General features: G+C 49.8%; 2 protein-coding genes across 13 annotated transcripts in view; one reads left to right on the top strand and one right to left on the bottom strand.

Annotated features, from left to right (window-relative positions):
- Positions 1-1556: 1556 nt before the first annotated feature.
- On the bottom strand, positions 1557-24697 carry NUP205 (nucleoporin 205). 4 transcript variants are annotated; one of them, XM_072145154.1, is made up of 44 exons: positions 24203-24697; positions 23997-24085; positions 23435-23577; positions 23075-23246; positions 22078-22222; positions 21830-21989; positions 19426-19654; positions 19024-19188; positions 18763-18938; positions 17893-18009; positions 17672-17809; positions 17411-17561; positions 17125-17324; positions 16402-16584; positions 16261-16311; positions 15909-16118; positions 14744-14843; positions 14352-14489; positions 13579-13768; positions 13148-13268; positions 12983-13064; positions 12721-12885; positions 12514-12638; positions 11969-12083; positions 11679-11828; positions 10405-10479; positions 10117-10274; positions 9951-10031; positions 9677-9868; positions 9229-9499; positions 8916-9014; positions 8195-8343; positions 7923-8114; positions 7723-7844; positions 6578-6716; positions 6376-6502; positions 6187-6260; positions 5963-6091; positions 5748-5880; positions 5187-5353; positions 3562-3685; positions 3024-3149; positions 2782-2852; positions 1557-1849 (listed from the first exon to the last, which is right to left on the bottom strand). In XM_072145154.1, coding segments are annotated over exons 1-44 (6099 nt in total). In that variant the 5' UTR covers positions 24205-24697; the 3' UTR covers positions 1557-1696. The 4 variants fall into 4 exon arrangements, with proteins under 4 accessions (XP_072001255.1, XP_072001257.1, XP_072001256.1 ...); XM_072145156.1 differs by having other exon boundaries at positions 24596-24614; XM_072145155.1 differs by having other exon boundaries at positions 23997-24697.
- CNOT4 (CCR4-NOT transcription complex subunit 4) overlaps positions 24565-25031 on the top strand; it is a 36788-nt gene continuing 36321 nt past the window's right edge. For 3 of the 9 annotated variants that reach the window (XM_072145164.1, XM_072145163.1, XM_072145162.1), the window contains exon 1: positions 24570-25022. In XM_072145164.1, the coding sequence (XP_072001265.1) occupies positions 24694-25022 (329 nt within the window). In that variant the 5' untranslated portion in view covers positions 24570-24693. Of the gene's footprint in view, positions 25023-25031 lie in introns of all 9 variants that reach the window. The other 6 variants (XM_072145161.1, XM_072145160.1, XM_072145169.1 and 3 more) reach the window with 4 other exon arrangements.

Below are 25031 nucleotides of genomic sequence, written 5' to 3'. Positions count from 1 at the left end.
CTCTAGTGCACAGACTTGTTTCATATCCATTCAGTCTCTTGCAACATAAAAAAAAAAAAAACTTCCTGCAGTCACCACTAGAGGGAGCTTATTACATACTTTGTATACAGTGAACTCCGTGCTTCTTCTACTGGCAACGTTAGGAGGTTCTGCTATAATAATAATAATAATTCCGTTATTTATATAGCGCCAACATATTCCGCAGCGCTGCACAGAGCTTGTCACATCGGTCCTTGTCCCCAATGGGGGCTCATAATCTAATGAACCAACCAGTATGTTTTTGTGTGTGGGAGGAAACCGGAGGACCCGGAGGAAACCCACACAAACACAGAGAGAACAGATGTTCTCAACAGATGCAGATGTTGACCCTGGGACTTGAACCCAGGTCCCCAGCGCTGCAAGGCTGTTATGCTAACCACTGACCCACCGTGCTGCCCCACTATATCATACAAGAGACTGCTTCTCTCTAATGCACAGACTTGGTTTAGATCCTGTTTATTCTCTTGTATAGTAGGATTTTCTGCAGTCACCACTAGAGGGCGCTTACTAGATTCTCTGTATACATTGAATTAAGTGCTCCCTCTAGTGGTGACACTAAGATGTAAATATACGAGCCTGCTGCTATCTTAAAAGGTGTTTCTTCCGAGTTTGAAAAACAGCGCCCCCCCCTGACCATGGCTTGTGCAGGTATTGCAGCTCAGCTGTATAGAAATTAATGGAGCTAAGTTGCAATACCACACACTACCAATGGTCAGGGGTGGTGCTGTTTTTGAAGGAAAAGAGCCATGTTTTTCAACCTTAAGGTCTTAAAGGTTCCTATATACAGAGTGTGTATATGTATGTGTACTCAGGAAAACTCTACTATACCAGAGACTGCTCCTTCATACTGTACAGAGCAATTTTGCTCTACATGAGCTATTTGGTGACTGCTCTCTGGCACCACCCCTATAAAAAGGCTGTGGGTGGTACTGCAACTTAGCTCAATTTACTATAATAGTGCTAAACTGCAATACCAGACACAGCCTATGCACGTCCGTGGCGCTGTTTGATTTTGAGATCCTTTACAAGGAGGATGAGGGTGTAAGTCAGTGACAGGTGGGGGAGGAAGTGTCATGGATTGGGGAATGTTCTCTGCAGCAGGAGTTGGGCCTCTCATACAGTGTAATACAAGGTCCTTCCTTGCTCAGCTGAGGTCCTGTGCCTCTTCTACTGACTGCTGGGACCTGCAGAAAATATCATTATTGTTTCTGTCTGTGCTCCGGCCATTGCTCTTCTCCAATTATCACATTTTTTGGGGGGAAAATAAAAGGTTTTATGTTGATATACTGGTAATTGCATAAAACGCTCTTTGTAGAGCTCCCTCTAGTGGTGACAATAGGAAGCCAGAATTTTATCACCTGCCTCCACAATGGATTTTTCTTCTGCTGGTCTTTGTAGTTCCCCTGTTGATGATATTGGACTGTCAGGGTATTACAGGACCCACAATTAAAGGGACGGGTCTGTTTAAATAAACGCACTAACACAATTGTATGAAAGGGAAATTTTTAATAATTTCTGACCGACGATAAAAAAAAAAGTGATATTTTTTTTTTTTACAATTTGAAAAGCCAGAAAAGTCCATAACTTAGAAGGTAGAAAATTTATTGTGTACATTTTGATTTTTTTTCCGGGTTTTTTCTTGGTTGGGGGTAGGGGATCAGACTCGGGGGACTCGCAGGAGACCTCGTATCCTCCGCAGCAGGGCCTGGATGAAGCTGTGCCGGGATCGCACCTTACAGTACATGCTCTCGATGTCCAGCAGCCTCTTCTGCAGGGACTCTCCAAAGAGGTTGGCGCCTTCTCTCTGCAGCTGTAGAGAACAAAACTCCATAATGTAAATGGGAGGGTCTTAAAGGGGTTGGTCTGGGATGAACTATTTTGGGATCAGACCCTATACTTTCCTTCTTGCTTCCAGTCCAGCTCTGTATCTGTGGTCCTTACCCTCATAGATAGTGATTCCCTCTTTTGTATGATATCTCAACCAAAGGGCATGTGTGACAATGAGCAGAGACCAGTCATTTTTACCTGAGATGAGTCAAGTTTAGTGGCAGGGGGAAAGGCATTTTAGACTACCCTATCTTCTGTTCTGTAGCACCTAGAAACAAGGTGCTGGTGTCATATTAAAGATAAGAATCCAGTCTTTCAGATCACATCCGGATTGTGGATCTAAAATCTATAGAATCGGAGATACAGGCCGGTAAAGGAAAAGTGAGAACTGGAACTTTATTTGCAACTCACATTTCCTACTATATAGTTACAGACATAGCAGTAAATGTGAGTTGTAGATAAAAATTCAATTCCCACCTTTTTTTTTCTCTTTTATCTCCTGGTTCTGTAGTTTGCAGAACCACAATCCAGATGCCAACTAAAAGAAGAGATTCTTAGGTTTAATATGACATCAGCAACAGGTATCCCGGTGCTACAGAACTGAACATAGCGGCCTTTGAAATGACCCTCCCTCTGCAGCCACTAAAGTGTACTCATCTCAGACAAAATCTGACTCTCCTCTGCTCGTTTTCAAATGGCTTTGGAGGATTGAAGTAAACGGCTGAGATTTAACATAAAAAAGAGGGAATTCTAGAAAGGACATTTCATACCCGACCTGAGAGGGGGCGCTACAATCTGTGACAATCTATTGCTCCCTGTTATCAGCCATCTAAAAGGCAGGGAAAGGCCAAGCACAGAATTTTATACTGGGACAATTCATGTGCCTGTCCGCAGGCGCCGACTCCGGTCTCTTACCATCTCCATGTCCTGCTGACTCAGTTTGTTCGGCGTCCTGGGGTCCGTGTTGCGGTCGCTATTTAGTGTATCTGTCGGGAAAAAACGCCAAAAAAAGGTTACGTTTTCAACAAACAAGGGGCTGCAACTGTTAAAAGGATGTTAAAGGGATCACCTTTACGAGACATGCACCCTCTGCTGAGCCCGAGTGTGCACCATTTATAGGGGGGTCAGGAGGAATAGCTGTCGGATGGACGACTTACCTTGGAATCTTCTGCTGGTGAAAGATAAGTTGGAGAATAAGGGGTCCTGGCTGTCACTGGGGGTGCACTGAAGCAGGTAATACTCCAGGTGGCGCCATAGGATGAAGAGACAGGTCTCTATGATGTCTGTTTAGTCAAATTAAGGACAACATCTGACGTGTGTGTGAACGGGGTCAATGTTAGATGTCCTCCTCATCACCCATAACCCCTACTACAGGGAGTAGTCTTTATAGACCGCGCCAAACCGGCCAACAGGAGTATTCAAGCTCCGCCTCCAAGGTTTGTTTAACAAATTCTGGACGTCCCCTTTAAAAATGGTACTTACCAAACAGAAAAGACCCATTATAAATGGATATGTCAACCTCGGGGGCGGCAACAGGGATTCAAGGCCCCGCCCCCGAGGTACCACACTGCATATCATACATTGTATCCGTTCCTGTACCAATCCAAATAAAGGAATTCTCCTCCAGGCAGCCAAGCTCTGAGACTGAAGTGGCTGATAACAGAGAGCATAAGACTCCCATGCCACAAAGGATACAGCAGCAGACGGACAGCAGCTTGGCGCGGCTATTGATGAGCTTCACCAGCCTCCGGCGCGCCAGCAGATACTTCTGTGTGGTGGATATTTTATCTACCCCGACCGGCGTTTCAGACTGGCACAGCTAGAAAGAGGGGAAGAAAGAGGCGAGGGCTGAGTGTGAGCGGGCACAGGGTAAGGAATAGCTTAGGGCTGGGTGTGAGGGGGCACAGGGTAAGGAATAGCTTAGGGCTGGGTGTGAGGGGGCACAGGGTAAGGAATAGGTTAGGGCTGGGAGTGAGCGGGCACAGGGTAAGGAATAGGTGAGGGCTGGGTGTGAGCGGGCACAGGGTAAGGAATAGGTGAGGGCTGGGTGTGAGCGGGCACAGGGTAAGGAATAGGTTAGGGCTGGGTGTGAGGGGGCACAGGGTAAGGAATAGGTTAGGGCTGGGTGTGAGCGGGCACAGGGTAAGGAATAGGTTAGGGCTGGGTGTGAGGGGGCACAGGGTAAGGAATAGGTGAGGGCTGGGTGTGAGCGGGCACAGGGTAAGGAATAGGTGAGGGCTGGGTGTGAGGGGGCACAGGGTAAGGAATAGGTGAGGGCTGGGTGTGAGCGGGCACAGGGTAAGGAACAGGTGAGGGCTGGGTGTGAGCGGGCACAGGGTAAGGAACAGGTGAGGGCTGGGTGTGAGGGGGCACAGGGTAAGGAAGAGGTGAGGGCTGGGTGTGAGCGGGCACAGGGTAAGGAATAGGTTAGGGCTGGGTGTGAGCGGGCACAGGGTAAGGAATAGGTGAGGGCTGTGTGTGAGGGGGCACAGGGTAAGGAATAGGTGAGGGAAGGTGTGAGCGGGCACAGGGTAAGGAATAGGTTAGGGCTGGGTGTGAGGGGGCACAGGGTAAGGAATAGGTGAGGGCTGGGTGTGAGCGGGCACAGGGTACGGAATAGGTTAGGGCTGGGTGTAAGCGGGCACAGGGTAAGGAATAGGTTAGGGCTGGGTGTGAGGGGACACACAGGGTAAGGAATAGGTTAGGGCTGGGTGTGAGCGGGCACAGGGTAAGGAATAGGTGAGGGCTGGGTGTGAGCGGGCACAAGGTAAGGAATAGGTTAGGGCTGGGTGTGAGGGGGCACAGGGTAAGGAATAGGTGAGGGCTGGGTGTGAGGGGGCACAGGGTAAGGAATAGGTTAGAGCTGGGTGTGAGCGGGCACAGGGTAAGGAATAGGTTAGGGCTGGGTGTGAGGGGGCAAAGGGTAAGGAATAGGTTAGGGCTGGGTGTGAGGGGGCACAGGGTAAGGAATAGGTTAGGGCTGGGTGTGAGGGGGCACAGGGTAAGGAATAGGTTAGGGCTGGGTGTGAGCGGGCACAGGGTAAGGAATAGGTTAGGGCTGGGTGTGAGGGGGCACAGGGTAAGGAATAGATTAGGGCTGCGTGTGAGCAGGCACAGGGTAAGGTATAGATTAGGGCTGGGTGTGAGCGGGCACAGGGTAAGGAATAGGTGAGGGCTGGGTGTGAGCGGGCACAGGGTAAGGAATAGGTGAGGGCTGGGTGTGAGCGGGCACAGGGTAAGGAATAGGTGAGGGCTGGGTGTGAGCGGGCACAGGGTAAGGAATAGGTTAGGGCTGGGTGTGAGCGGGCGCGGACAGTTACCTCTTTGATCTCATCCGGGGGCAGCTGCTCCACGTTCTGTAATTTGCTGACGCTCTGCCGGTGGATGTCGTAGTAGGTGAAGAAATCGCTGGAGCTCTGCTTCAACAGGGACAGCACGATGCCCAAACTGGGGAGGCGCCAGGAGGGGAACATCGAGGTCTGAGGTTCTGTAGTGGGAGGGGGAGGGGGGACAGTCTTAAAGGGAATGTGCAAAACTGCAGACAGCGTTAGGTATTGTCCCTGGAGAGATGTGTGATCAGACCTTTGTGTATGTTGTTAGTAGCAGCAGGACTGTGATATATGGATTTATATTTCAGGACCATACTAAGGACTAGAACAATTCTGCAATATAAATCCATATATCACAGCCCTGCTGCTACTAACAACATACACCAAGGTCCGACTACACTTCTCTATGGAGACGTATTCATCAGTATCAGTCCTGACCAGCCCCTGGAGTGCAGCACGCTTGTACCTGGTATTGCAGGTCGGCTCCATTCACTTGAATTGATGTGACCTGCAATACAGCGCACGGCCTGTGTATAAGGGTGGCGCCGTTACCTAATCTGGAGGTGTCCCTGCTGCTGCTGCTGCCCTCGGTGAGGCTGGGGGTGAAGAGACACAACATCTGCTGCAGGTTGGGGGAGTTCTGCAGCATCAGGGTGTGGCAGTACTCCATCACGTTGGAACAAATCTATGGTAAAATAAGAAAAAAATTATAAATCATACAACGTGGAGGCGGCTGAGGGTCTCCGGGGGGCAGGGGGAGCCCTCACCTGCTGCATCGCCAGCTCCAGGTCGTCCTTCTTGCTCCCCCCGTCCACGTGGGATCCGTCGTCCTGTAAACTGAGCTGCCGGAGTTTGTCCGAACCCCCGAAGCGATTTAGTAAAGACAGACAGAGGCGCTGGAATATAACAAGGAGGGAGGGGCTTTAGGACCCTGCAGAAGATTCAGGTGCCTGCAGCGGCCACTACAGGAGAGACGCGGTATGACGCTCACCTGGAAGCGGCTGACGTGTCCGTGCACTTCGCTCATGGGGCCGTCGTTCGGGACGGACGCCTCGTTCACCACCTCTGTGGAAGGACGACACAGGCAATATTCAGTTGCAATACCGAACGCAGCCACTAGGCGATGCACGGCGCTGTGTATGGTTCTGATCCATAATATACATCAAAGTTCACCACCTACCTGGAAGGGCGGCTTTGCTGATGATGCCAGTGAGTAGCGCCAGCTCCTGCAGGGCGCCCAGGCTGCCCTCCTTACTCCGGAGGATGGCGTGGATCGTGTCTGAGTGAGCGATCAGGAACTGCAGGACCTGCCCGGGAGAGCGGAGGGGTCAGATTTGGGATATTACAATGTATGACAATATGTACAACCTCTGGCCACTTACCTGCCCTGCCACCTGCAGGTGCTGCGCTGTGCTGGAGGTGAGAATCACCTGGCAGAGCTGTAGAGCCGGCAGCAGGATCTGTCTGTACCTCTCCAGGGGGGCCGGGATGAACACTGGGGTCTCTCTCATCCCATACAGACTAAAGAGAGGAAATATATATAATACCTGTAATCACCACTAGAGGGCGCCTCCTGTATACTATAATACTATTCTCTCTTCCTGTAGTCACCACTAGAGGGCGCCTCCTGTATACTATAATACTATTCTCTCTTCCTGTAGTCACCACTAGAGGGAGCCTCCTGTATACTATAATACTATTCTCTCCTCCTGTAGTCACCACTAGAGGGCGCCTCCTGTATACTATAATACTATTCTCTCTTCCTGTAGTCACCACTAGAGGGAGCCTCCTGTATACTATAATACTATTCTCTCCTCCTGTAGTCACCACTAGAGGGAGCCTCCTGTATACTATAATACTATTCTCTCTCCTCCTGTAGTCACCACTAGAGGGAGCCTCCTGTATACTATAATACTATTCTCTCTTCCTGTAGTCACCACTAGAGGGCGCCTCATGTATACTATAATACTATTCTCTCCTCCTGTAGTCACCACTAGAGGGAGCCTCCTGTATACTATAATACTATTCTCTCTCCTCCTGTAGTCACCACTAGAGGGCGCCTCCTGTATACTATAATACTATTCTCTCCTCCTGTAGTCACCACTAGAGGGAGCCTCCTGTATACTATAATACTATTCTCTCCTCCTGTAGTCACCACTAGAGGGCGCCTCCTGTATACTATAATACTATTCTCTCCTCCTGTAGTCACCACTAGAGGGCGCCACCTGTATACTATAACACTATTCTCTCTCCTCCTGTAGTCACCACTAGAGGGAGCCTCCTGTATACTATAATACTATTCTCTCCTCCTGTAGTCACCACTAGAGGGCGCCTCCTGTATACTATAATACTATTCTCTCCTCCTGTAGTCACCACTAGAGGGCGCCACCTGTATACTATAATACTATTCTCTCCTCCTGTAGTCACCACTAGAGGGCGCCTCCTGTATACTATAACACTATTCTCTCTTCCTGTAGGCGCCCTCTAGTGGTGACTAATCATCTGACGTGTGTGCATATTCTGTTACCCGTGCTGGTCAGTATCGGGGCGCATGTCATACACCTGGCACTGTGCCAGTCTTATCATGACCCCGGCACGTAGCAGCTCCAGGGCTCCTTGCTGACTTTTTGCCACGCGGGTCAGGAACGCCTGCAGGGAGACAAAGGGTGGTTAAAGGGGTCGTCCCTGGTTAAAGGGGTTGTCCCATCGCTGGGGGTGTTTCCTTACCATCTTGGACTCGTAGATGTACAGGGCCTTGAGGAGCGGGGGCTGTGGGTTCAGCAGGTTCTGTAGGACCACGTCGTCCTGTGCCAGGCTGTCCACCAGTGCCTGTAGGTAGCCGCTGTTACACATATAGGCCAGCCACTGCTGCTGCCGGTCCACGCAGACGATCCTGTCCAGCAGGGCGAGCGCCAACATCTGGGAGGGGGACACCAACGTACCGTCATATACACTGCCAACGTACCTACCTCCTGCCCGGGCAATCAAACTGCACTTACCCGGCTAATCTCTCGCCCGTCACAGGAGTCTCTGCAGATCACCTCCATCAGGGGCGCCCCGTAGCTCTCGAATATGGAGAGATTGTCCCGCTGCAGCTTACTGAAGACGTCCTCCGGGGCCGTCAGCCTCTCCCACATGGTCTTGTTAGCTGAGGGGGGCGGAGACAGATTTAAGGCATGGACACGCCCCCTTAACAACATGAAGTAATAGTTTTAAGGGTGTTTGAACCCCTCTTCATACATGGTGGGTGTTTGCTGTATTATGCAGCAGACACCCACCGGTAACAACAGCGTGGAACCATTTATGACCTCTCGTCATGTCCCCACGACGACCTGGAATTATCAGTTTTGGAAATCTGTTACAGTCAGCCAGTTGCACACTGTAACAGATCTCCAGCATAGCCACTGCAATATTACACTATAAAGTAGGAGCAATCAGACCCCCCTTGGGTTCAAGTACCCTAGGGGGTCTGCATAAAACAGCAGTGCAGAAAATTAAGAAAAATTTTTTTTTAAAAAGTAATAAAAACTAAAAGTTGAAATCACTCCCTTTCACCAGAATGTATATAAAATAAAGTCATAAAATTAGTTACGCCCCAAAAGGGGGGGGGGGCTTCATTCAGAGATGCACAGTGAAATCCAAAAAAACCGAGTCCACAAGAAACAGTATAAGAATAGTGACTACACATAGTAACATGACCACCTGCCCGCTACTACCTACCTGCTTCCAGTGTGTCCGGCTCATCCGGTCTCTGGGCGATCTGCAGGAAGTAGAGCAGCGCCCCGTACAGATGCATCCGCACTCGCTGCAAGCCGCCGCCTGCCCATGAGGAGGGAAGACGTTAGACACTCGTTCACACCAGGAGACCTGATACAACACTATCTATAAGATCTCTGCTTGCCTTCAGTGACTGGGAACCTTTGTGTCCCCCTCTACATAGCGGATATGTCTCACAGCGGATGGGTGGTCACAATGGAATGCCATCATGCATGGAATGCAGGTAGTTTGCTACAATGTATCCGTCTCCAGTTACCTGTTTTAAGGATAAATTCCAGCAGTTTCCTGAGGATCGTGTGCAGCGAGGAGTCTCCGATGGAGGCGAATCCCGCGGATAAGGTGTCCGTCCCCGGAGGAGCGGCGAAGGTGCCGTCCAGCATGAGCACGTACTGCGACTGGTTAACCCCTAGAGCGCTGGCGGGCTGCTTCTGCTCCGTGCGGATGGACTGGCTCAGGTGCACGATGAGGGTGAACACGGCCCCGGCTACGATCGACATCAGGTCCTTGGTCGCCTCGTCATCCAGGATCTGCGGGAAGTAATGGAAAGACATTGGATATAGAGACACCAGTTGGTTCTGACCCACCAATACCAATCCAATACACCCTTACAGATCAGCCGAATCCAAAACTATTTGGACCTGCGGTTCTGATTAGATTTTCTAGTGCACAGATGCAATGGGATGTGGAAAAAACATGGAGAGGACCTTGTCGTGCAGGTCCTGCAGCAGATCCCTGATGATCAGCTGCCTCTGCTCTGCCGGGATCAGGTCCTGGGGGCAGGCGGTCAGGATGATCTCCACCAGCTGCCGCCAGGACTCCAGGACGTGGCGCTTGGCGTGAAGACACTGGAACATCTTATTCCTCTCCACCGCGTACTGCAGGATGGTGTTAATTTCCTATAGAATCAGAAAGGAACCTTATTATATACAATGGCTCAGAGCACAGCAGTGTGAGGATCCGTAACGGGAGTGACATTACCTCCAGTAGTAAAGGCCTCTGCCCGATGGCCGCCATTCCCTGCAGAGCGTTGACTTCCGCTACCAGGACGCGGCGCAGGAGCTGCGTACACAGAGAAGACGTCTGGTGATGACAGCACAGGACCCCAACCTGCACACACAGGACCCCCCCGGACCTGACGACCCACCTTGACGTTGCAGACGGTTTGCCCGTTGCGGTCCTTGTGCTCGCAGTTGGTGATGACTTGTTCTATCTGGACGCGGTCGAAGAAGTCCAGCTGCAGCTGCTCCGGGATCTCCTGCGTGAAGTTGATGGAGTCCAAGATGCTCAAGATTTTTCGACGAACTGCAGAAAGATTCACCAAATACAAGTCACATGACGGAGCAGATCAGGGATCTTATTGTACGTTTCTTAAGACGACTGAAGAACTACAAGAGAAAGATCCATTATAAAAAGTTGGGAGCAAATGTTCTACCTTTTGAGGACGTATCAAAGTGAAGAAACGCATTGATGCTCCGGTTGTCGTCTTCCATTCCAGATTCACCATCAGCTACAGAGAGAAAGATCCGGTATTATACTCCAGAGCTGCACTCACTATTCTGCTGCTGGTGCAGTCGCTGTGTACATACATGACATTACTTATCCTGTACTGATCCTGAGTTACATCCTGTATTATACTCCAGAGCTGCACTCACTATTCTGCTGCTGGTGTAGTCACTGTGTACATACATGACATTACTTATCCTGTACTGATCCTGAGTTACATCCTGTATTATACCCCAGAGCTGCACTCACTATTCTGCTGCTGGTGCAGTCGCTGTGTACATACATGACATTACTTATCCTGTACTGATCCTGAGTTACATCCGGTATTATACTCCAGAGCTGCACTCACTGTGTACATACATGACATTACTTATCCTGTACTGATCCTGAGTTACATCCAGTATTATACTCCAGAGCTGCACTCACTATTCTGCTGCTGGTGCACTCACTGTGTACATACATGACATTACTTATCCTGTACTGATCCTGAGTTACATCCTGTATTATACCCCAGAGCTGCACTCACTATTCTGCTGCTGGTGCAGTCACTGTGTACATACATGACATTACTTATCCTGTACTGATCCTGAGCTACATCCTGTATTATACCCCAGAGCTGCACTCACTATTCTGCTGCTGGTGCAGTCACTGTGTACATACATGACATTACTTATCCTGTACTGACCCTGAGTTACATCCTGTATTATACTCCAGAGCTGCACTCACTATTCTGCTGCTAGTGCAGTCACTGTGTACATACATGACATTACTTATCCTGTACTGATCCTGAGTTACATCCTGTATTATACTCCAGAGCTGCACTCACTATTCTGCTGCTAGTGCAGTCACTGTGTACATACATGACATTACTTATCCTGTACTGATCCTGAGTTACATCCAGTATTATACTCCAGAGCTGCACTCACTATTCTGCTGCTAGTGCAGTCACTGTGTACATACATGACATTACTTATCCTGTACTGATCCTGAGTTACATCCTGTATTATACTACAGAGCTGCACTCACTATTCTGCTGCTGGTGCAGTCACTGTGTACATACATGACATTACTTATCCTGTACTGATCCTGAGTTACATCCTGTATTATACTCCAGTGCTGCACTCACTATTCTGCTGCTGGTGCAGTCACTGTGTACATACATGACATTACTTATCCTGAGTTATACTCCAGAGCTGCGCTCACCTGTATATGGACGGACAGGCACATCATCTAGCAGGAGGTTGAGCAGCCTCTGTGTATGGGATCGCTGGCGGTTCAGAGATGTGATACGTAATTCGATGGACACGGTCTTCATCAGCCAGGACATCTGATTGAGGGCAGAGATTTCATGCGCTAAAAGCAAACACAACTCATTAGTCACTGGCTGTTTCATGAGTCTGGGCTATTCCTGTGTGATTCTGTGACCGCGCGGCTGTAGCAGGATATCCCTACAAGCTGTCAGTGGAGAGAACATCGCATGGCTACAGACTTACCTTTCACAGAGAAGGGCAGGTGGTGGAGTTGGGTGACCAGGAAATCCTGACTAGTGCGGAGATATCTCATGGTGGGACCAGACGTGTCCGCGCATGCGCAGAGCTGATGGATGACCTGAAGAGACAGCAAAGCATGGAGCACAAGGTGCAAGACTCAGATACAATCTGTATCGGCCATATTTCTCAGACTCAACACTGCGCAGGGACTTGCATCCTCAGCAGCAGTGACATGTATGGTGCAGGGAGTCACCGCATCCACTTGGGACTACAGACCCAAATAATCACAGTACAGGGAGTCGTCCTGCGCCATTTACTATACATCCAGGATGTAGCCATGGTACAAGGAGGAGACGTTTTGGAGATCTCTGCTCCTGGGGGTACAGGTCCCTGAGTAGTGTTCAATCTGGGAAATATGGCCGATACACGTTCCATATTATCCAGGATTGGTTCACATTACTGAGAAAATGGATATGACGGAGAGAGAGAGCGCGCCAAAGAGTATACTGTATGCATGAGGTAGACATTATGCACAGATTGGTACCTACCTGGTAGCAGAGCTCAGCGAGGTGCGGAGCCTCCACCACAGCCACCGGTCCCAATCTCCCATCCGTCCCCTTCTTAAGGATATCCAGTATGGAGTGCAGACAGGTGCGGGGGAAGCCCAAGACTCCTACAATCAGAGCAGAGATGATACCACACATATATAGTGACCCCAGATGTACACAGCCTGACATATATATCACATCCAGTACCGGAGTCCTGCAGGTTGGTCGTGCTGACAGGTTTCTTCAGCTCGAACCCCAGGAGGTATAGGGCCAGGTTGGGTGGTTTCATCTCCAGGGAGGTGATCAGCAGGTTGAGGATGTGGATTTTGGTCTCGTGGTGGACGGTGGACAGTGTCCGCTCTTTTTCGATTTCTAAAGACATTGGACACAAGTTTGGATGAATGTGTCCGTCACCATCCCCTATAGTAGGGCGTGTATCACAGTGTGCATTATAGTCCATGACTCTCACCTTCTAGCGGGTTGGCCACCTCCTCTGAGTCCTCGCTGTCCAGACACTCCACAAATCCAGCCATCAGTTTCTGACTCACTTTCTGTCGGGGGAGGGAAGAGATTCTTAATCCGATGCTTTATGATTGCACCAGTAATCGGACAACCCTGTGTGCTCCCCCCTTACCGGATCCTGGGTGAAGTCTCCCACCACCTTGGCTTGGATGTTGGCGTTACTGGAGATGCTGCACAAGATCTTAGCGCTTTCGAAGGCCAATTCGGGGTTGCTGGTGCCGTGATAGAGGTACCTGGATAGCCGGAACATACAATGTAAGAGTAGAACATACAATGTAAGAGTAGAACATACAATGTAAGAGTAGAACATACAATGTAAGAGTAGAACATACAATGTAACAGTAGAACATACAATGTAACAGTAGATCGTCATCAGTTCCGCCCAGAAAGCAGTTTTTATGTCGCATTCGGACACAACTGCTGACATTCGGGTGCGCTGGTTTGTATAGCGGCGACATACTCTGTGGCGCTGTATGCAGGCTTATCGGGACTTGTCCGCACAATCCAATTTCATGGAATGTGAATAGGCCCCACGACACTTACCTGGCGATGTTGACTACGTGATCGGCCTTCTTGGTTCTGGGGTTGATGCCTTGTAACAATTGTTCCAGGGGGGTGACTATCAGGGGTAGGTGGCTCTCCCGTAACAGGTCCATGAAGAGGTTCTCCTTCTGCAGCGTCAGATTTAGGAGCATGAAGCAGCAGGTCACCGCCGTCTCCAGATGCTCCTTACCTGGAAGACACGAGACGTCACACATCCATAGGGCACAGTGTAATATTAGGCATGATTTGGGTGGTGCCTGTGGCCGCCACTGGCCTCTGCGGATGAGGCCGATGATCAGCTTGGCCATCACATGCACAATGTACACGATCCAGCAGATTTCAATGGCCGCCATTAATAAGGGCTGAGCTGTAGTAGCACCATACAACCACTACATAGTGAAGGGAGCGGTTATTTCACCACCATCAGGGTGCGTTCAGACACTGCAGGCATTTTCAAATGCAGCAGAACAGCTGAGAAGATTTCCCTGATTACATTGCTGTTAACATTGAGTTTACACAACGCATGCGTTACTGCATTGTTTTGTTAACACAATATTAACAGCAATGTAATCAGATGCGCAATGTGCATGATCCAGGGGGTTTCAGTGGCCGCCAGTAATAAGGGCTTAGCCGTAGTGACGCCATACAACCACTACATAGTCAATGGAGCTGTTTTTTCCAAACATGGGCCATCAATCTATGGACAGGCAATCAATATCCTGAAGATCAGGCACATAAAGATTGCACATACAATCTAATAAGTCTATAGGTACCTGGAAATGGGGCGTAGGTATCCAGCTGTGTGACCCCTTCCTCCAGCAAGCTGAGGCACAGCTCCAGCATGGGCGACTCGTTCAGTAAGTGATGCATCAGGCTGAATCCGGGCGGCTTGTACCCGGCCTTCTCCTCTCCTGTAGAGAAAAAAAAATTGCGGGGATTTAGAGAGATCATCTTTGATATGGTGACAGCAAATGTCCAATTTTCAAGCAAAAAAACCAAAAAAATAAAATTTCAAGCGAAAATTTCATGTAATCCTCAGTGATCGTCACTGGAGGTGATTGATTAGTTTTCCTCTCCAGTGGCCACTACAGGCCGAATGTGGTATTACATGTGGGAGTTTCATGTAAAGCATTGCACGGGCCTATGACGTAGGTTTGGTACTTACCTTGCATCTCCACATACTGCTCCACAAAGTCTTCTGGCTGCGGCTCGTAGTCTCTCAAGAGTTTGTAGAAGACGTTGAGGACGGCTGCGGCCACTTCCCACTAACAGGACAGAAACGAGACGAGAATTAGGTCTGTGTAAAGAGGCGTTCGACATTTAAAGGGGGATTCCTTGTATTTTCTCTTTAGGGTAAACGTGTCTAAATGCCTAAAACCACCTGCACAGGGATTGGGGTGGTTGTTGCATGAGGACCCGGATCCCAGAATCAGGGTGCGTTCACATGTGGCAGTAATGCAAATATTTTCAAATGCAGCAGAACAGCTGAGAAGAGGAGATTTGCCCGATTACACAGGGGCAGCACAGTGGCTCAGTGGTTAGCACTACAGCCTTGCAGCGCTGGAGTCCTGGGTTCAAGTCCCATCCAGGTCAACATCTGCAAAGAGTTTGTATGGTCTCTCCAAATGAGCCTAAGGGGCTCCAAGCTGCATTAACAGCTATGGAGCTTGGAGCCCCTCAGGCTCATTTGCATACACTCTTTCATCCTGGTAGATGCCCTCCAAGGCTTTGCTTAAACCTACTGTAAACCTACTGCAAAAGTTAAAGAGCACCTGCCACCCAAGATAAATCAAGAAAATAATACAAATTATCCTCGTTTTTGTAAACTTATATGCAAACCACCTGATGGGAGTCCAATCAAAGTAAGTGAGTCCTGCACATCCATTGTCCCCGCACTGCCCTGCCTCCCTGCTACCACCATGCTGCTGGTACAGCACTAGTAGTTAGGGTCTGTCTGCCAATATTCAGCGCTGTTTACTTGTTATCACGGGTAGGAAACTCGATGCAATTCCCTGCTGTTAAGTTGAGAGTGACAGACAGTGGTTGTGTGTGACACGGTTCTGCTACATCATTAACCACTTCCCTCAGGAAAGTGGGGGGAATGAGAGATACTGGCTATATGAACCTTTCTCCTCACTTCTGAGCGGTGTCAGCATCATTGAGGAGGTGGGGTATACAGACTGTATACTGCACCACCCACCCGAATCAATAATTCAGGAAAACATCTAAAAAGGTTGAGTGTGTGGGTGAAGGGATCACTTAAATATCCACATAGCAGAAGCCTTTAGTAGGACGCCGCATTAGGTCAATACTGACGGAGTAGATCCTACCTTCTCGGCAGCTCTCCGGTAAGCTCTGGTGCGGAATCGGAGGAAGACTGTGTCACGGAGGAACTGGAGGTACGGCTCAAATCCGGGGGCTCTCAACCCGGCTCCCAGGTTGGCTGGAAAATAGCTCTCCACCAATGTACCGATGAGGTTACAGAAGGCTCTGGTGAGCGGGTACTCCTCCGCCCGAGACTCAATCTCATTTAGTTCCACCTGATCAACATAAAGGGGACGGGTCATTAAGGGCATTGGCCACAACACCCTAGATCCCTGGAGTAGATGCACTAGTGGCCCCCCACCCCACCACCATCATGGTCACAGGAAACCCCTTTAAGTAGGATCCATTCCCTAGTACCTCAATTCCGGCTGCTTGTCGTTGCCCCGTAGGTCTCACCGTCTGCAAAATCTACAAAATAGAGAAAGAAGATAAAGACGAGTCACTTTTTATTTTATGTAAATGAGACGTCTCATCCTCTCACAGGTTTCCCCATCCTACCTGCGTATGTTCCAGGGATTGCCAGAGAGAAGCCGCGATCTCTGGAGACTTCCCAAAGGCCGTCAGAGTCTTCAGCAGCTCCGCCTTCAGGACCGGAGGAATACTGCACTGTAGTAACCCCAGCATCACGATCACCGGCGTCCACTGAGCGTGCTCACACAGAGCCAGGCGAGCACTCTCACTCTGATCACAGGGGAGGAGAAGTACATATCACATCAGTGCAACTTAGTCACCAACAAGCCCAAGAGCTGCACTCACTATTCTGCTGCTGGTGCAGTCACTGTGTACATACATGACATTACTTATCCTGTACAGATCCTGAGTTACATCCTGTGTTATACCCCAGAGCTGCACTCACTATTCTGCTGCTGGTGCAGTCACTGTGTACATACATGACATTACTTCTCCTGTACTGATCCTGAGTTACATCCTGTATTATACCCCAGAGCTGCACTCACTATTCTGCTGCTGGTGCAGTCACTGTGTACATACATGACATTACTTATCCTGTACTGATCCTGAGTTACATCCTGTATTATACCCCAGAGCTGCACTCACTATTCTGCTGCTGGTGCAGTCACTGTGTACATACATGACATTACTTATCCTGTACTGATCCTGAGTTACATCCTGTATTATACCCCAGAGCTGCACTCACTATTCTGCTGCTGGTGCAGTCACTGTGTACATACATGACATGACTTATCCTGCGGCTGTACTTACCCATTCTATGACTGTGGTGGTGAGTTGCAGGAATGACACAAGTCCGTCCATCTCACGCTGGGTGATGCCCCTCAGTGGATGGTGACGTTGGTGGATGATGTCGGCGCTTGGTATGTCTCTCCGGAGGTGCTCATGGTACAGCATCAGGGAGTGGAAGAAGTGGTCCCAGGAGACGGGGCTGCCGGCCTGCAAGTTCTCGGCTTGAGAGAGGAAAACACTCAGAGTTATGATGGAGCTTGTAATATACAACCACGTTGGGGCATCACACTGCGGGGTCACTACTCACCGTGGCTGCTGCCATTGGCTTTGAGGAAGCTGAAGCAGTAGTGGGCACATTGAGGACCGGTGGCCAGACCCCGCAGCATCCTCAAATATGGTATATACAGAGTGGGGGGCAGCAGGTCACTCATCTGCCTCACAAACTTTGATAGTAAAACCTATAAAAAATTTAAAAAAATTCAGCAAATGGAAGATATACACTAATCATACACATATATATATATAGTTCCTCCAATATCCAACATTTAACCCTTGCATTGTTCTTTACCTGGCGTTGGGGAGGCCTCTGGTGAGCGACTCCTAGGTAGGAGCCCATTAGAGTCGTGTTCTGAAGAGGTTCTATCGGGCACCAAAACTCCAGCGCCAGCTCCAGATGGAAGGGATCTTTCTTGTAAAGTTCTCCGATCTATCAAAAACCGACAGGACGATGTCAAAAGAGGGTGAAACAAAGCAGCAAAGCAGCAGCTGTGCAGTGCAGCGGCATCGTACCAGCAGCATGACGTGCTCCATGTCCCGCCGTACGGAGGTGGGCGGCTCGCTACCCATCTGCAGGCTCATGTGGATTAAGCGGGCGTCTTCCTCCGCGCGGTTCCGCAGCTGCTTGACCTGGGGGGGGAGGGAGAGAATATTGTCAGTTCTGACCCGATCATCATCATCCTCTTATGTTTGGATCCTAACCAGGTCAGCAGATGAGTGTATACAAATGGATATTGGTACCGATTCTAAACAACGTCCCTATGACAACACTTATCATACACACACAGGGTTCGCCAGAGGGTTAAAAAACCTGACAATGGTTTGGGCCGGTATAGCAGCTAAGCTGTATAGAGAGGAATGGAGCCCAATTGCAATACCGCCACCAACCAAGAAAGCAGCCATGTTTTTCAACTTTGGGACAACCCTACGGAGAGGGATTTTCAGATTTGTACTAGTGATGACTTATCCCACCACTAGGGGGAGCTCACTGTAAGATGATGTATACAGACCCAATTAGACTCTAGCAGTGAGGTCCAGACATTGACCTGAGGCACAGGTCATTGATCGGCTGCTTCCAGCACTGGGATCATCAGATACAATGGAAACCGAAGTACAAGTTCTGTTCTCTGAGCTAATGAAGCTCAACCTCCAATTCATCTGAATATCAGTCCGGTGGAAAACCCCTTTAAACAGGACTAACACTGCACAATGAATAAATGGGGATTGGAGGGTTAAATGTCTGGAGCTGCTTTCCATCATGGACACTGTCCGCACAACCTACACAGCAGCTTCAGACTCTGTGCCACAACCTTTCCCATCCTTAAAGGGTTAAGATGCCACCTACCTACCTTTGCCATGTCTGGGAGCCTAACCATTACCTACCTTCATGGGCATCCTAGTCAGGAAATCAGTGACTAGTGTATGGATCCTCCGGATAAAGAATTCCTCCTGGGAGAAGATCTCGGAGGCCACCACGGCATCGGTGAGGAAGAGGAAGGCGTTCCCACCGATGGCCATCTCCGCCATGCCTTCATCTGCCTCTGTGAACTCCGCTAATGCTGGGAAGTAAGGAAGTCACATTAGCCAGAGAAATAAAACGCAGACAGACATACATACAGTGTAAGATGATGAATGGCCTCCTACCTGTGACCTCGGTCAGCTGAGATACTCCCCTGAGGGCCAGCGCCCAGGCCAGCCGTACCGTGGCCTGCAGACCGGATAACTTCCAGGGCTGGGTGTCCTGCAGTCTCTGGTGAATGGCGGCCACATACTGCCTTTCATTCAGGAGAGGGGTCTGCTGCATTAACTCTGGGGATACACAACATGAGAACATCCAGTTAGATACTTACAGTTATAGATGCTTAAGCCACCACTAGGGGGAGCTCACTGTAAGATCATGTATACAGAACCAGCGAAGTGAGTTGCACACAAGTCCCGGAAACTAGAGCTAATCAGTGGGGAGTGACCACTGACTAGTAATCATGTGAGTGGTCAGTTAACGAACTCAGGATCGCCCCTTTAACACGGGAAGTGAAGACCACCTACCGTCTCGATCCTCCGTCCCCTGCTCCAAGAACCCGACATCGAAGCAGTAGAGCAGCGCCATGAGGAGGTAGAGGTTGACGCTGTCCAAGGTGCCGTCCGCTTCCACCGACACCTTCTCCAGGTGTCCGATCAGGAGGAGCGTGTCGTCCTTGCTCAGCGGCGTCTGACACGCCCAGGAGAAGAGGCTTTCTGCCAGGGACTGGCGGCTCTCCTTGACGAGATCTGAGACCTGCGCCATAACACAAGGGGTTAATCCCCTGCTGAGGGGGGTGGAAGGGGTTAAAAGGAATGATATAACTTTGGGATAGGTGATAACCATCTGATAAGCTGGGATATCCTGACTACACCACTGACCCCATATGGATGACCTATCCTACGGATTACTGGAAAACAACTTTAACCCCTTCACGCACGTATTAACTCTTCCAATGCCGCCGGCAAAGTGGCATTTAAAAGATGTCGGCCTGTGGGCGCCGCCATCTTGGAATCCGATCATCGCTCCTCTGAATGTCATCGGGGACCGGCGATCGGTTGCCAAGACAGCCTCGGGTCTTCTTCAGACGCGAGGCTGTCTGGTTTCTCCAGTTTCGTTACAATGTGCCAGTGGCTCGTTGTTATGAATACTGTGCAAAAAAAGCCCTATACTGTAGCACAGTAGTATTGCGGTATATGATAGGAATGATCAGGCCATCTAGGGTCAATGTATCCTAGAGGGTCTATAAAAAAAAAAAAAAAAAAAAAAAAAATTGTAAAAAGAAATATAAAAGTTTAAAAAAAATAAGTTTTTAAAAAGTTTTAAAAATAAAAAAATAAGTTAAAACCCTAAAAGTTCGAATCACACTCCTTTCCCTAGAACGGATATAAAACATATCAGACAGTAAAAGTCTGATAAGACAAACACAATAAGAATCGCCGCATCTCAAAATGCCCGATCTGTCAAAATATAAAAACGGTTATTGCCGGCGGTGAACCACATAACGGAAAATAGCGCCCAAAATGTCCAAAACGTGACTTTTACACCATTTTACATCACATTAAAAAATGTAATAAAAAGTGATCAAAAAAATGTCGCACAGAATTCAACATGGTAGCAATGAAAACGTCGGCTCATTTCGCAAAAAAAATGACCCCCTCTCCCAGCTCTGTACACCGAAGTATGAACAAGTTATTTGCAACAAAAGATGGCAATTTTTTTTTCCTTTTTCGTACACAATCCATGAATTTTTAAAAATGGATTAAAAACACAAAAAAAACCTATAGAAATTTGGTATCACCGCGACCGTACCGAACCAAAGAATAAAGCAGACGTGTTATTTGGGGGGGCACAGTGAAAGTCGTAAAAACTTAGCCCACAAGAAAGTGGCGCAAACGCAATTTTTTCACATTTGGAATTTTTTTTCCAGCTTCCCAGTACACGGCATGGAATAATAAATAACGCCAAAGAAGTAAAATTTGTTACGCACAAAATAAGCCCTCGCACAGCTCTGTAGACGGGAAAAAAAAAAATCTAAAAGTTACGGATTTTCGAAGGTGGAGAGCGAGAAATAAGCGAAAAAACGCTGCGTCCTTAAAGGTTAAATGAACACTCCAATCAAAGCCAATGAAGGGTCCAGGACTTAAAGGGAGGAGCATGGAAAAGTGAACGAGATCCTAGAGTCCCTCTCCTCCTTTCGGCTCTGCGCAATGTATAATTCAATGAATCTGCTTTGATTGGAGTGTTCTAGCAGCGGAATGAAAGCCTGAGGGGCTCCAGGTTCCATAGGTGCTAATGGAGCTTGGAGCCCCTCAGGATAATTTGCATAAGTCTTTAATCCTGGTGGTAGATGCCACATGTCGGATGTGTAATATTTGGGCGGTTATCATTAAGACCTCCCATGCATGTAACACTCTCTACATACACCCCCTCTCCCAGCGTGTTTGACACCCCCTCTCCCAGCGTGTTTGTTACCCCCTCTCCCAGCGTGTTTGTTACCCCCTCTCCCAGCGTGTTTGTTACCCCCTCTCCCAGCGTGTTTGTTACCCCCTCTCCCAGCGTGTTTGTTACCCCCTCTCCCAGCGTGTTTGTTACCCCCTCTCCCAGCGTGTTTGTTACCCCCTCTCCCAGCGTGTTTGTTACCCCCTCTCCCAGCGTGTTTGTTACCCCCTCTCCCAGCGTGTTTGTTACCCCCTCTCCCAGCGTGTTTGTTACCCCCTCTCCCAGCGTGTTTGTTACCCCCTCTCCCAGCGTGTTTGTTACCCCCTCTCCCAGCGTGTTTGTTACCCCCTCTCCCAGCGTGTTTGTTACCTCCCCTCCCAGCGTGTTTGTTACCCCCTCTCCCAGCGTGTTTGTTACCCCCTCTCCCAGCGTGTTTGTTACCCCCTCTCCCAGCGTGTTTGCTACCCCCTCTTGCAGCGTGTTTGTTACCTCCTTGCGATGCTTCTCGTTGCCCAGCCCCCGCTCCTTCTGCAGCTTCTCGAATTCGTTGTTCACGTCGATCTGTGACACCAGGGTGAGGATCTTCTGGGTGAGTCCGCTGTCCATCAGGTCGTCGGTGAATCGGGTCGTCATATACTCCACCTCCGGGCTGTGAAGGAGAAGGCACCGCTCATAAACCAACCGTAGACCTCAATCCTGCCCCCCCCCCGGTATGAGCCCCGCACCCCACTACTTACCTCAGGTCCATGGTGAAGGTCTTGCCCTTCCTGGACTGGATGAGGGTGCACAGGGAGTTGGCGATGCATCTCTTCCCATCCCAGTATAAGAGGACAGCGACCAGACCGCGGGACAGGCCAGGGAAGTGCGGCTGCTGGTGCTCCCCTGCAAGAGAAACCGGGTCAGAACCACGTGCCTGAACATGCAGCCCCAGACTGATTACACAACTGTAGCAAATCTTCAGCCGAGACAAGTATGAAAAGGTCCGCGCTGTTTTAACTTGTAAACTCTGAATGCTGGGATCATCACCAATCACGAGAAAAGGACCCCCCACAAATCCAGAGGACGTGGGTCATCACGGCTGGAGCAGCTTTCAATACTACAGAGCGGCAGAGATACCCGAGCGCTATGCTTCATAATTTTGGACACCCTCAAAGTATTGCGCGGAGAGAGAGACGAGGCGACCAGAGGGGCGCGCGGAGAGAGAGACGAGGCGACCAGAGGGGCGCGCGGAGAGAGAGACGAGGCGACCAGAGGGGCGCGCGGAGAGAGAGACGAGGCGACCAGAGGGGCGCGCGGAGAGAGAGAGACGAGGCGACCAGAGGGGCGCGCGGAGAGAGAGAGACGAGGCGACCAGAGGGGCGCGCGGAGAGAGAGAGACGAGGCGACCAGAGGGGCGCGCGGAGAGAGAGAGACGAGGCGACCAGAGGGGCGCGGAGAGAGAGACGAGGCGCGCGTTAAACCTTTCTCCCCTTTCTAAACCTTTCTCCGGATTGCCAGGGGTCCCAGCAGTAGGACCCTCAGCAATCACCTGTGTAGAAGGCATAACTTGACTTGGAGCAGAGTATGGTGTTACTTTATGACCTCCGAGACTCCATTTGCATTCTCCTTACATAGCGCCCCTCAGGCCATAAGGCTGTTCATGGAACTGCAGCTATAACCTCATTCACCTACAAGCAGCAAAGACCTGGGGGTCCCAGCGACCGCCGGACGTTACACACAGGTCCCGGGACTCACCTGCGAGCAGCAGCTCCACGGCCGCCACCTCTCCGATGTTGAAGAGGTCGCTGAGGATGAAGGTCTCCTTGATGAGAGCCTCCGGCAGCAGTCGGGTTCCCTGCTGCCCCTTGATGGCGATGCCCTCGGTGCTGGCTTTCTGGATCATCTCGTGTTGTTGGGGACTCTTGGCCTAGAAAGAAAATTATGAATGCTAAGTGTGAACAGCGGCTCTACAAACCTGCGAGCTACAGAGATCCCAGAGGTGTCGCCCCCTGCTGACATGGAGGAGAAAACCCTATAGGAATGATGGGAGGATGGGAGGGGCTTTTACAATTCAGAAGGAGACAGAACTCATTTCATTAAAAAAAAAAAACTTACTGGGTTCTTAAACAGCGAGATGAAGTCCGGTTTGTGCTTCTTCAGCAGCAGGTCCAGAACATGGACGGCCTCGGGCTGTCTCCTCCGCAGCGCATTCTCCACTGTGGTCCAGATGTTTTTGTATGGACCCCACAAGCTGGCCCCTGCAACACACCACATATACATCACCACTGATCCTCCCAGGTACTCCAGAGCTGCACTCACCATTCTGCTGGTGCAGTCACTGTGTACATACATGACATTACTTATCTTGTACTGATCCTGAGTTACATCCTGTATTATACCCCAGAGCTGCACTCACTATTCTGCTGGTTCTAAGAAGTTTAGGGGTTACATAGGTGTGGGGGAAGTCTCTCTGGGACATGCTGGGTCTTGTAGTGTTCCACGACTCTCCCTACCCCAGCACATGTTTACCACCATTCAGTACATGACATGTGAGTCCCCTGTAATACGCAGCTACATTACAGATAGCGCCTCTGTGACTGAGCATTCACCTCAGTATAACAGTCCTGTCACATACTTTATCGCGTAGTCGGCGCCTGACAATAAGTTCCCATTTTACCTGAATTTACCGCCAACGGCGCTGCCATCTTGAGACTGAACTTCCCAGCCAGAACCCGCCTGCTTTCTTCAGGCTGTCTCGAGTATTGCCTGTTCAGACAACGCCAGTCAAAAACACGATTTCCTTCCCAAAACAAAACCCCACCCACCTTATACGCATCTTACTGTCTTATTATCATCATATTGATAGCAATTAATAAATATTACATTCTTATTTAACTTTCTGACCGACCGAACCGGCGCGAAAGCGTTTCTGGGAGTTGTAGTTCGCGCTATGTCCAGTAATATTGCTGCTAGCCGTAAGTAAAACTACATTTCCCAGCGACCCTCGCTAGAGGTCCTTCACAAGACGTTTTCCTTGTGACTCGTCGCCTTTCAAAAAAGATTGGTCACGTGACGCCGGCGCAAAGCCTTCCGGGAGATGTAGTTTATGTTCAGATTTTACAATCTTTAGTTCACGGATAAGAAAACTACGCGTCCCAGAAGTCATTGCTGCAGGTCCTAAAAAAAAGGTGAATGCACACTAGGGATTTGTCGGTTATTTCAATTGTTTTCTGATTATGATTGGGAATGTTTATGACGGTTGTGTGTTCATAGGACCTTGCGCAAAGAGTTTCGGGACACGTAGTTTATTTTCCATGAAAGACGGTTGAGTGATGTTTTATAGGACTCCCTAACTGTCCGGCCAATGCGACTACATGTCCCGTCATGCTCCGCGCGGCATGCTCCGGCCTCGCTCTTTCCGTCCGGGACAGTCCGCGCGTGCGCACTGCGCTCCCCCCTCCCTCAGCTGCCAGAACAGTATCCCCCCCAATGTAAGATGGTGGCCGTCTGGTGGTGAAGATCCCCAGGACAGGAGCAGCCAGGCCCCGCACCTCTGGAGCGCTCTCCCCGCAGCCGACGCGGCCCCGTACGGATTGTATCTGCCACAGGAGGAGGAGCCGCCGGTCCGCCCCCTAGTGCCCGCCATTACCATCCCAGCGCCCAGTGTGAGCGGCCAGGCCGGGCAGGAGGCGGTGCGAGGAGGGTAAGAGCA

Source organism: Engystomops pustulosus, chromosome 4 (genome assembly GCF_040894005.1).
Source record: "Engystomops pustulosus chromosome 4, aEngPut4.maternal, whole genome shotgun sequence".
NCBI classification, from domain to species: domain Eukaryota; kingdom Metazoa; phylum Chordata; class Amphibia; order Anura; family Leptodactylidae; genus Engystomops; species Engystomops pustulosus.
The sequence above is the reverse complement of the archived record's forward strand: the minus strand, read 5'-3'. Positions and strand labels throughout refer to the sequence as shown.

Excerpts from the sequence above, each read along its gene's own strand:
- NUP205 (XM_072145154.1), bottom strand. Across the intron at positions 13,769-14,351 it reads TACCTACGCCCCATTTCCAG|GTAAGGAGCATCTGGAGACG; the intron begins GTACCTATAGAC and ends CGTGTCTTCCAG. Across the intron at positions 12,886-12,982 it reads GGTGGCCAACCCGCTAGAAG|AAATCGAAAAAGAGCGGACA; the intron begins GTGAGAGTCATG and ends CAATGTCTTTAG.